The sequence below is a fragment of the Anomaloglossus baeobatrachus genome, chromosome 3 (genome assembly GCF_048569485.1).
Source record: "Anomaloglossus baeobatrachus isolate aAnoBae1 chromosome 3, aAnoBae1.hap1, whole genome shotgun sequence".
Lineage (NCBI taxonomy): Eukaryota > Metazoa > Chordata > Amphibia > Anura > Aromobatidae > Anomaloglossus > Anomaloglossus baeobatrachus.
The window spans coordinates 161469276-161481814 of record NC_134355.1 but is presented as its reverse complement, the minus strand read 5'-3'; the positions used below and the strand labels follow the sequence as shown (position 1 = coordinate 161481814).

At 44.2% G+C, this 12539-nt stretch overlaps 1 protein-coding gene across 2 annotated transcripts in view; it reads left to right on the top strand.

The window, feature by feature from the left end:
• Positions 1–10884, top strand: part of ZBTB2 (zinc finger and BTB domain containing 2) — a 39136-nt gene extending 28252 nt beyond the window's left edge. For both annotated transcript variants that reach the window (XM_075338160.1, XM_075338161.1), the window contains exon 3: positions 8025–10884. In XM_075338160.1, coding sequence (XP_075194275.1) covers positions 8025–9387 — 1363 coding nt within the window. In that variant the 3' untranslated portion in view covers positions 9388–10884. The remainder of the gene's footprint in view (positions 1–8024) is intronic.
• Positions 10885–12539: the final 1655 nt, after the last annotated feature.

Below are 12539 nucleotides of genomic sequence, written 5' to 3'. Positions count from 1 at the left end.
ACGCGGCGATACCAAATGTGTGTATATTTTTTATTTTTTTTAACCCTTTAATTTTCAATGGGGCGAATGGGGGGTGATTTGAACTTTTTAGGGGTTTTTTTGTTTTTTTTTTTTTTTAATTATTTTTTATTTTACTAGTCCCCCTAGGGGGCTATTGCGATCAGCAATCCGATCGCTCTGCAGTATCTGCTGATCACAGATACAAGGCTGTCAACAGCAGATACGCTCTTTCTCTTTTGCTGTGCCGCTGGCACAGCGAAAGTGAAAGCAAGTCAGGTGTAGTACAGGAGTAATCACATGACCCTGGGCTACCATGACAACTATTGGAAGTCACGTGATCGCGTCACGTGACTTCCGGTATCGGGCGGTAAGAAGGTTTACCGCGATCGCGCTTATAATGGCGCTGTCACATATTGACAGCGCCATATAAGGGGTTAAACGGCACGAGCAGATAACGAGTCTGCTCATGCCTAGCAGGCACACATCTCAGCTGTGAAAATCAGCTGAGATGTGTGCCGATCGCAGCATGATGCTGCTGGCAGACCGCGGGCAATAACGTTATGCCTGCAAGGACGTAATTTTGCGGCCCGCGGTCGTTAAGGGGTTAAGGGCGGGTACTTAGATGACACTAGTGATGAGATTCACAACGCCGCCCATAATCTCACGCCTGAGCAATTACATCACCGGCACTCGTGATTTGGACAGCGCTTAGTCCCGCGATAGTGCCACTGGGCATGCGCTAGACTTCAGGAGCCTTGCGTAACATGAGGGCGGCGGCCAGCAAAGCTCATTAGCATACCAAAAGGTAAGATTTTATAAAGTGTTTATTTACGTCTAAAGGGGGGGGGGCAGTAGCAAGAGGAACCTTTCTAGAATGCAGCCCATGAGCTGCAGAAGGGGATTCTTTTAGTTTCATAGTGAAAATTGAAAATTCAGGTGACAGGTTCCCTTTAACAAGTGTTCAAAATAATGCTGATGTAAAGTAGATGTGGTAAATGTTAATTCATTTTTGGGGTATGATTATATGTTTTAATACCATAGAATGTGCAATACAGGGTAATATTGTGGTACCGTGTTAGCCAGAAAAATCAATTGAAATACTATGTCCCAAGAATGACAAAAGTATTTTAGGAGTGATACCTTTTATAGGCTAACCAGAAAAATATGAGCAAGCTTTCAGAGCACAGAGGCTTCTTCTTCAGGCAAATTACAAATGAATTACTGAGACCAACTCACAACATTTAAATGAATGTTACAACAGGAGATTGGAAAGATGATGCCTCCTAAAGATAAGCCAAGGAAAGCTTATCTTTAGGAGGCATCATCTTTCCAATCTCCTGTTGTAACATTCATTTAAATGTTGTGAGTTGGTCTCAGTAATTCATTTGTAATTTGCCTGAAGAAGAAGCCTCTGTGCTCTGAAAGCTTGCTCATATTTTTCTGGTTAGCCTATAAAAGGTATCACTCCTAAAATACTTTTGTCATTCTTGGGACATAGTATTTCAATTGATTTTTAATACCATAAAAATTTTAGAGTTCAAAAATGACAATTTTCATCAAATTTCCAATTTTTCATAAACGCAAGTCATATAAACCTAAATTTACCAGTATTAAGAAGTACAAAGTGTCACGAATAAACATTGTCAGAATCACTTGGAGATATTAACCCCTTCACGACCGCGGGCAGTAAAATTACGTCCTATTTTAACGTGACTTAACGACCAGGGACGTAATTTTACTGCCTAAACTTCATTTGATTGCCGTGGCCATAGCAACGGCTTTCAAATGATGTCCCCTGCTGTTTCTTACAGCAGGGGACCTTTGCTTGACCCCAGGGGGGGTGGCATCGCCACCCCCCATAGGCGATCGATGTGATTGGCTGTTCAAATCGGAACCGCCAATCACATTGATCACGCTGTTTTCGGCAAAAAAAAATGCCAAAAATAGCGTGATCTTGTAAAATCCAGCTAGGACCGGAGCTGCAGCAGCTCCGATCATTGGCTGGAAGCAAGCAGACACCGTGGCCCCCCCCTGCAGCACTGATTGGAGCGATCGTGCGATGACGCGCAATCGCTCCAATCAGTGTGCAGTGGGGCGGTCTGATCTGCCGGTGGCCGCCCTCCCCAGGCCTGTGCTGGTCTGGGGACCCTCCCCCAACATGTCGGCAGCGTGCAGCACTGGCTGGTACTAGTGGTACCACGCCACCGCTGCTGCTGCCGCTGCTGTCACGTCACGTCGCAGGAGCGGTGAGTATTGTGCGCGTGCCCCCCTGCGATCTGCCCCCCCCCCCCCGACATCCCGATCTGCCCCCCCGCCATCTCTATTCTGCAGCTCCTCCGTCCTCCCTCCTCCCCTGCTCTCTTGCAGCCCCTGCGCGCTCTTGTGATTTGCTCCTGCGCGCTCCCGTAATGGCCCCTGCCCGTGCCCCCCTGCGATCTGCCCCCCCCAAGACATCCCGATCTGCCCCCCCCAAGACATCCCGATCTGCCCCCCCCCAGACATCCCGGTCTGCCGCCCCCCCCCCAGACATCCCGGTCTGCCGCCCCCCCCCAGACATCCCGGTCTGCCGCCCCCCCCCCCCCCCCAGACATCCCGGTCTGCCGCCCCCCCCCCAGACATCCCGGTCTGCCGCCGCCCCCCCCAGACATCCCGGTCTGCCGCCGCCCCCCCAGACATCCCGGTCTGCCGCCGCCCCCCCAGACATCCCGGTCTGCCGCCGCCCCCCCAGACATCCCGGTCTGCCGCCGCCCCCCCAGACATCCCGGTCTGCCGCCGCCCCCCCAGACATCCCGGTCTGCCGCCCCCCCCCCCCGGTATCTCTATTCTGCAGCTCCCCCGCTGTCCCTATTCTGCAGCTCCCCCGCTGTCCCTATTCTGCAGCTCCCCCGCTGTCCCTATTCTGCAGCTCCCCCGCTGTCCCTATTCTGCAGCTCCCCCGCTGTCCCTATTCTGCAGCTCCCCCGCTGTCCCTATTCTGCAGCTCCCCCGCTGTCCCTATTCTGCAGCTCCCCCGCTGTCCCTATTCTGCAGCTCCCCCGCTGTCCCTATTCTGCAGCTCCCCCGCTGTCCCTATTCTGCAGCTCCCCCGCTGTCCCTATTCTGCAGCTCCCCCGCTGTCCCTATTCTGCAGCTCCCCCGCTGTCCCTATTCTGCAGCTCCCCCGCTGTCCCTATTCTGCAGCTCCCCCGCTGTCCCTATTCTGCAGCTCCCCCGCTGTCCCTATTCTGCAGCTCCCCCGCTGTCCCTATTCTGCAGCTCCCCCGCTGTCCCTATTCTGCAGCTCCCCCGCTGTCCCTATTCTGCAGCTCCCCCGCTGTCCCTATTCTGCAGCTCCCCCGCTGTCCCTATTCTGCAGCTCCTCCGCTGTCCCTATTCTGCAGCTCCTCCGCTGTCCCTATTCTGCAGCTCCTCCGCTGTCCCTATTCTGCAGCTCCTCCGCTGTCCCTATTCTGCAGCTCCTCCGCTGTCCCTATTCTGCAGCTCCTCCGCTGTCCCTATTCTGCAGCTCCTCCGCTGTCCCTATTCTGCAGCCCCTCCGCTGTCCCTATTCTGCAGCCCCTCCGCTGTCCCCCTCCCCCTCTGCTGTCCCCCCGACGTCCTCTTACCTGTCTTCACCGGCCGATCACATCTGCCTCCATCGCTGGGTCCTTCTTCCTGGGTCTTCTGCTGAGCTGTCCAACTTCCTGCCTGCTGGCTGCTGTAAAGCTGTTCCTCCTGCAAATCCTCTGGGTAATGTGAGTATAACTTTTTTTTTTTTTTCTTTTTTTCCTCTATCCCCTGTCTATTTTTACACCTCATGCGTCCGTGCGTCCCGCCGAGCGCTGATCAGGGATGCAGATAACGTATCTGCATCCGTGGTCCGTTTTCGGCGGGACTTTTTTTCCCGTATTTCCGACGCTTTTTGTATCGCATCTGTCCGTGCGTCCCGCCGAGCGCTGATCAGGGATGCACATAACGGCACATAATAAAAATTGAGCAGGGATGCAGATACGTTATGTGCATCCCTGATCAGCGCTCGGCGGGACGCACGGACTGATGCAATACAAAAAGCGTCGGGGATACGGAAAAAAAAGTATCGCATCTGTCCATGCGTCCCGCTGAGCGCGGATCAACATCCCTGCTCAATTTTTGGCGTGACTTTTTTTTTTTTTTCCGTATCCCCAGCGCTTTTTGTAGCTCATCCGACCGTGCCTCCTGCAGCGGCCGATCAGTGCACTGCGTCTGTGCGTTTGAAAAGTCAAATGGCGTTCCTTGTCTTCTGAGCCCCGCCATGCGCCCAAACAATTGATTTCCACCACATGTGAGGTATCTGCGTACTCGGGAAAAATTGCACAATACGTTTTATGGTGCATTTTTTCCTGATACCGTTGTAAAAAGAGAAAAAAAAAACTACCTTGTTGCTGCAAAAATGTAAAAAAATTTTTTTTTAAAAAAAATAAATAATTTTTCACGGTTCAACGTTATCAACTTTCAGTGGAGCCCCTGGGGGTACAAGGGGCTCACTAAACATCTAGATAAATTCCTTGAGGGGTCTAGTTCCAAAATGGGGTAATTTGTGGGGGAGCTCCACTGTTTAGGCACCATGGGGGGGGGGTCTAAAAACGTGACATGGCGTCCGCTAATGATTCCAATCAATTTTGCTGTCAAATGGTGCCCTTCTCTTCTGAGCCCCGCCATGCGCCCAACAATTACTTTCCACCACATGTGAGGTATCTGCGTACTCAGGAGAAAATGGACAATACGTTTTATGTTGCATTTTTTTCCCAATACCTTTGTGAAAAAAAAGCTACCTAGTTGAAGCAACAGTTTTGTGGTAAAAAAAAAATTTTTTCTTTTCACGGCTCAACGTTATAAACTTCTGTGAAGCCCCCAGGTGTTCAAAGTGCTCATCAAACATCTAGAAAAAATATTTGAGGGCTCTAGTTTCCAAAATGGGGTCACTTGTGGGGGAGCTCCATTGTTTAGGCACCTCAGGGGGTCTTCAAACCCGACATGGCGTCCGCTAATGAGTGCAGCTAATTTTGTGTTCAAAAATTCAAATGGCGCTCCTTGCCTTTCGACCTCTGCAGTGCACCCAAACAATTGATTTTTACCCCATATGGGGTATCAGCGTACTCAGGAGAAAATGCATAATAAATTGTAGGGTGCACTTTCTCTTTTCTCCCTTGTAAAAATGAAAATTTTATGGCTAAAGTAACATTTTTGTGTTAAAAAGTAAAATTTTCATTTTTTCCTTCCACATTGCTTTGGTTCCTGTGACGCACCTAAAGGGTTAATAAACTTCTTGGATGTGGTTTTGAGCAGTATGAGGGGTGCAGTTTTTAGAATGGGGTCACTTTTGGGTATTTTCTGTCACCTCGGCCTCTCAAAAGCACTTCAAATGTGATGTGGTCCCTAAAAAAAAATATTTTGTAAATTTTGTTGGAAAAATTAGAAATTGCTGATGAACTTTGACCCCTTCTAACTTCCTAACGAAAAAAAAATTTCTTTCGAAAATTGCACTGGTGTAAAGTAGACATGTGGGAAATGTTATTTAGTAACTATTTTGTGTGACATATCTCTCAGATTTATGGCCATAAATTTTCAAAGTTTGAAAATTGCGAAATTTTCCAAATTTTCGCACAATTTCCTAAATTTTCACAAATAAACGCAAAAAATATCGGCCTAAATTTACCACTGACATGAAGTACAATATGTCACGAAAAAACAGTCTCAGAATCGCCAGGATTCGTTGAAGCGTTCCAGAGTTATAACCTGTCAAAGTGACACTGGTCAGAATTGCAAAAAATGGCCCGGTCATTAGGGTGTTTTAGTGGCCGGGGGTGAAGGGGTTAAAGCCTCTCGGATATATTACCACAAAGTCACACTGCTCAGGATTTAAACCATTTGGCCAGTTCGGGAAGGTGAAAACAGGCTAGAAGAGTAGAGCTGAGCGGAGCCGTTGAAGTTCAGTGGGTTCAGCTGGACTTTAGATAAGGCTGGAATCGTGACTCACGCGAAGATCCAGTAGCGTTAACTGGTACGGCATGCCACTCTGGACAGGAGCATGCAGCTGCATGTGTTTCTGTGCAGCTGTGCACGCTTTCGTCTGAAGAGTGACAGGCTGTGCCGGGTCATGCAACTTGATCCCCTGCCTGAATCACACCCAAGTGTGACTCTGGCATAAAGTTCTGTTCTGGAACCAAACTTGACCTAAACCCGATTGCAAGGCACTGATTGGGTAGCTCTTCTCTTTGCCCACAAGCAGCCAGCCATAAACAGAGCAGTTCTGGGGGACGGAGGGGTTTGTTTTGTTTTGTTTTTTTTGTGTGCTTACTAATTCAATATCGCTGTTTTTAGCCCTAATCCGAGCCATTCAGAGACTGGAAGTGGCTCGCACTGGGCTGCGCGTATCGAAGCACAGAGATGCTCGTAGAGTGGATCGCATACGTAAAGCACCCAAACTTAAACACTGATTTTTTATTTTTTTTTTTGTTGTTGTCTCTTTGGTACAAAAAGCCAACTTTACTGTTCAGGTCTGCTCACCTCTACTTGAGAGCGCACACACAGGACAGTGAGAAGGGGTACATGGCTGATCTCCTGAAGATTTTTTTCCATATATCTCTAGATCTTTCTGTAAGAGGAGACCAAATAAAATTCAAGAAAAGGAGGCGTTTAGGGTTAAAGCCAGACAGTTTCCTGTAATTGTTACAGGGTTGAGAGGGATTGTCATTTGCAAAACCTGAAGCAACAAGTGTCTGTTATCAAGACACAATATTGTTTTACATCGTTTTTGTATTGGTCCTTACGATATGGCTGTATTCACTTGCTGCAGCTTTGTACCACTGTGAGCTGTGTACCGTTTCATGGCACGGTCACTTAACCTTGTAGGGAAACGGCTGTATTGCCTGAAAAGCTGCGTGGCCATTATAGGTGGAAACAAAGTCTTACTAGTGGAACAGTTGTGTATCTGCAAAATTCAGGGAATGTGCATTGAACAGTAAAAAGACCATAGTGGTACAACACCACAGCATGAGCACTGTGTGTGAACACCACCTGAGCAATGTTGCTGTTATAGAAGCACTTCTATTAACACTTTTTTTTTTTTCCCCCACTATATTTGCATATATGTGTATGTACTGTAGTGTATATGTGTTAATATACTCCCCGACCACAATCCACTCCAATATCCAACACCCCCCCTCTTCTACGTGATGTCACCACTATGAAGACCAGATCACACTGCGCTCTGCATGAACCAGAATATGGAGCATCAGAATGGGACTCCTCCATAGGCTTACATTGTGAAAAGGACTTCCAGTTCACGCATAAAGTGAGCCGGATGGTCTGAAGGGCGGTGACCTCACTCGAAGAGGAACCAAATTGTGCAGGTTACTGGATAAGATTGCGGTTGAAGTATATAGTATTAACACATACTTGCATACACACAGGTTTAGTGAAAAAATAGTTAAAGGGAATCTGTCACCAGGTTTTTGCTCCCCCATCTGAGAGCAGCATAATGTAGAGACAGAGTCCCTGATTCCAGTGATGTCACTTACTAAGCTGTTTGCTGTTGTTTTTATAAAATCAATGTTTTCTCTGCTGCAGATCTAGCAGTTGTACAGAGCTCATTAATATGCTGGACTACCTGTCAGCACGCCAAGTAGTCCTCTAATGCTAATCTACTGCTCATTAATCAGTGATTTTATCAAAACTACACTAAGCCCAGTAAGTGACACATCACTGGAATCAGGATTTCTGTCTCTACATTATGCTGCTCTCAGATGAGGTGGCAAAAACCTGGTGACAGATTCCCTTTTAATGGCAGTGCTCCTTTTATGGCGTACTACCACAGTGCAGTACTCGCCGTATTATGTGCAAGACAATCCAAGCATTTGGTGCATTGAACATGTTTTACAGGAACATAAAATGTAGTGAGAGTACTGCCTCCAGTATAAATAAGTGATGTCAAGTTGTTAAACTTTATTTTTCTTATAGCCTACTTTTCTATGTATTTATGTATATTTTATTTTCTTTCCCTACAGTGAATGTGTTCGCTTGAAATCAACAGACATCCAGCCAGATATATTTAGTTATCTCTTACACCTGATGTATACCGGAAAAATGGCCCCTCAACTCATTGATCCTGTACGCCTTGAGCAAGGCATAAAGTTTTTGCACGCCTTTCCACTAATTCAGGAGGCCAGTCTAGCAAGCCATGGTGGGTTTTCACATGCAGATCAGGTTTTCCCTCTTGCATCGTCTCTTTATGGAATTCAGATAGCAGATCATCAGATAAGAGCTGCAGCAAAAGTTACACCTGCATCTGAGAAAAATAACCGTGAAACTCGACCACAGACCACAAGGATGAGTCAGGATACTTTGTCGGATAACGTTCAGCTCTCATCAACACTGCCTGCAGCAAATCGGACAAATTTAACCTTCTCTGAGTCTGCACAAGCACCTATGTCTCCAGAGCCAACATCTTCTGTTCTTCCTACAGCTTCTACTCTGGAGGAAAACAGCATGGAAGAGTCGCCAAGTGAAGAACAAAGCTCATCCCTAACTATTGCTCATGTGAAGCCAAGTATCATGAAGAGAAATGGAAGTTTCCCCAAGTATTATGCTTGTCACTTGTGTGGCAGGCGCTTTAATTTAAGAAGCAGCCTACGTGAACACCTCCAGCTCCACACGGGAATTCCATTTAGCAGCTCCACTGGGCAGACAGAATCCAGCATCTCCCCTTCCTTCTGTAACAATGGATCAGAAATTGGAAAAGAATCATTGGAAGCTGCTGAGACTGGCATGATCAGTGACAGTGATATGCCACAGATCTCAGATTCCCCAATCATTGATGGGCAACAGCAGGCAGAAACGCCGCCTCCTTCAGATATTGCAGATATAGATAACTTGGAACAAGCCGACCAGGAAAGAGAAGTCAAACGTAGAAAGTATGAGTGCACCATTTGTGGGCGCAAATTTATCCAGAAAAGCCATTGGCGGGAGCATATGTACATCCACACCGGCAAGCCATTCAAATGTAGCACCTGCGACAAGAGCTTTTGCAGGGCAAACCAAGCTGCGAGGCACGTGTGTCTAAAGAGTTCTGACACCTACACAGTGGTGGATAAGCAGACTCTAGAGTTATGCTCCTTCGACGAGAGTAGCCAAATGGACAATCTGTTAGTACAAACAAACAAACGTTATAAATGTAATTTGTGTGACAAAACATTTTCTACGCCCAATGAAGTGGTCAAACATACGTGCCAAGGCCAAAATTCAGACGTCTATGCGCTTGAAGACGAAGGGAAGTCCATCCTATTAAGTAGCGGGGACTCGGAAGCTGCAGAAAATGAGCATTCTATGCTGACTAGCATTAAAAAAGAGCAAGAAACTGTACTGGATTAGTTTTGATGGCTGTGTATAGTCTTGATTTCCTACATTTTATAAATATATATATATATTTTTTTTTTTACCTAGGCATCTTTCATTTCTATTTCTTCCGTCCCTTTTACCCTTCTGCAGTGTGGCAGTGAGTTATAATACAAACCTTGAGGACTTTTATTTTTATTTTATTTTTTTTTTCTTCCCTTCTCTTTATGGAACTGGAACATTGTAACAGCCTCCCTAATATTAGTAGAACTACTGAAGTTAAGAAGAAATGCGTTTGTAGATGAAAACCCGTTTGAAATGTAATTGTGCATATTGGGGAAGCAAGTATTTTTGGCTCGGACAAATTTAAATAAATTTAAATGCATAAACATTTAATATATGATTGATTTCCTCTGTGCATGTCCTTGACAACATGATGTTGGGCAAGCAGTGTCTGATACAATATAAATATATATATATATATTTATATATATATATATATATATATATATATATATATAATGGAGGCTCGATTGATTGGTAATTATGTAGGGAATTTTAATGGTTTTTTTTCTATTTTGTTTTTTTTTTCTTTTTTAGGTTTATATACAGTTCTTCAGCCAACTTACTATTTTAATAAGTTTATTTTCTATTTTATTTCATTTTTTATTAACAAAACTAACCCATTAGAAGTCACGGTTAAGTAGGACTATATAGACAATGGCTCTGATGTTTTTCAGCTGTCTTCAGATCAGAGTGTAAAATTAGTATTTGTAGTCAAAGCATAAGGTTGGTCAGATATTTAGTATATAGTTAATAAAGAGTCACCAAAAATATCCCTTATGAGTAGATTCTCAGTTGCCAATAATTACTTACATAGAAATTTTTTTCTTCTTCTTTTTTTTTTTTTTTTTTTTTTTAATTAGCGGTTTTACATAAACAAACAAAAAATGTCTGGCTACCATTCATTTTTATTTTTGTCTGTATTCAGTGATGGATAATGATTTCCAATTATTTTGATGCACTGTAAAATTCACATTATAACCTGCTGTGCCTTACTACTTACAAAGGTGATAATCCCCAGGACCTACTTCCAGTGCAACATCATGCCATGTCAAGTTGGTGGTAGCCAATCTGTTATCTGATTATCGGGATTTATTTTTTGATCCTTAGGTGATTCATCTTTGCCAGTAGAGAAAGTCATTGTTATGTTGATTCAGGCAAATGTTGCTTTCCTGAATACTACACGAAATGATGAAAAGAATCCTGTTTTTTTTTTTTTTGTTTTGTTTTGGGTTTTTTTTTGTGTTCCGTTGATAATCTTCTACCTGGCTTTTTTCTTTTCTTTTAACTGCCAGAACAACCAGTTTATCATCCAAAGCCCAACATAATTTCTTTTAATCTTTCTCATTTCTCATTTGTTTGCATTAAGTATTTCAAGTAGCAATGTTTGGAAGTCAATTCAATGAACATGTTGGTTGATATCCGTTGTCACATACAAACTTTATTTTCTTCAAAATAAATACATTTTTTTCAAAAAAAAAGTGGCTTGTCATGTTTTGATTCATTTGCTTTTTTTTAAAAAAAAAAAAAAAAAAAACTTGGTTGCTAAGTCTTAAACACAAGAAAAGTCTTTAGGTCTTGCGTGGAGTTTGTTACGCTAGCCATACCACTAGCTAGGATTCTGTATGCTGCCGTATAATGCTCCGATGTATATTTATAAAGCAATGCATCTAGAACGGAGAGGTCAACAAATGGCGCCTACCATGACCACATTTTTTGTTTTTGTCCAATACAACCTGGACTGTACTTTGCATTTATTAGAAGGAGCTTTTTTGGGGTGGAATTTGACCATTCTCCATCTTTAAATTTGACACAAACACACATTTTCCTGTTTTTGATGAAGATTTTTCTAGATTTTTTTTTCCTATCACCACTACTCCACCATGTACATTTTTGTCATATGGGCATAGCAAGTTTGAGTAAACTCAGGAACTGCACCCACACTTTCTTTCCACAGCAAGTGCTTGTAACGGCTTTGACCTGCCACTGATTTCATGGTGCTATACATAAGGGGTTACATGCAAATTACAATGAACATGCTCAGGAGATGGGTTTTCAAGTTCCACCTGAAATTTCCAAATGTGCTCGATAATCAGACATGTTGGGGCACAGAATTCAAGAGGATGGTGAGGGGGGGGAGGTTACACTCGAGAAAAGTCTTGTAGGTGACTGAGGAACCTATAAGTGGAGGAGAGAAAGACGTCTTGGGAGGATCGGGGAATTTGCATGTGGGAAGATGTCAGTAGATTAGGTCAGAGATATATGGAGGAGACTGATGGCTTTGTAGATCAAGGTTAGTGACTAGAAATGGATACATTAAGGAATTGAGAACCAATGAAGGGGATTTGCAAAGAGGTTGGTTATTCGGTCAGCAGCATTAAGGACGGACTGGAGAAGTGCGAGACTGTAAGCAGTGGGATATTGCAGTAGTCAAGGTGGGATATGATTAGGGCATGCACAAGCATTTTAGTAGATTCAGGGTTGAGGAAAGGATGGATTCTAGAAATATTTGCGTTTGAGGCAACAGGAGGTGGTAAGAGCTTGAATATGCAGTTAAAGGGACAAGCTAGTCAATGGCTACTCCGAGACAGTGAACCTCTGGTACAAGTAGTTTAAAAATTGCACTTAAGTTTCTTGCGGGAGAGTCTCTCCCAGAATGCTAGTTGGAAGTTAACGTGAAAACAGCCTCTGCTTCGGACGGATACAATTTGTGTGATCGGCCCACTCATTTGTAAGTCTTAATGAGGGCTGTGCAGGAATAAGGTGTCAAATTCATTTTGATGCGCATGTTGGTGGTGTGAGCCTTTCCAAAAACGTTATTGCAGTAACGTTTCCAGCATAAGCAACGCCAGCCCTATTGATGAATATGACTGGTTGGTCTAGCCATGCTGTAGCTTCTCCCTCGCTGTGTCCTTTTTGACTGAGCAGGTGGAATCTGAATTGTTAACTTTAAGTAACAATTTTTTGCACAACTCAGTATTCCACAAAATGTTACAAACTACCCAAAAGTGATACAATTTTAAACATCACATCACTGAAATAGTTCAAAACTGCTGGCAGGGAAAAAAATATTAACCCGCCAAGTGCTATGCAAGGTAGAATGGAAAAAAAAAATTGTAATTTTT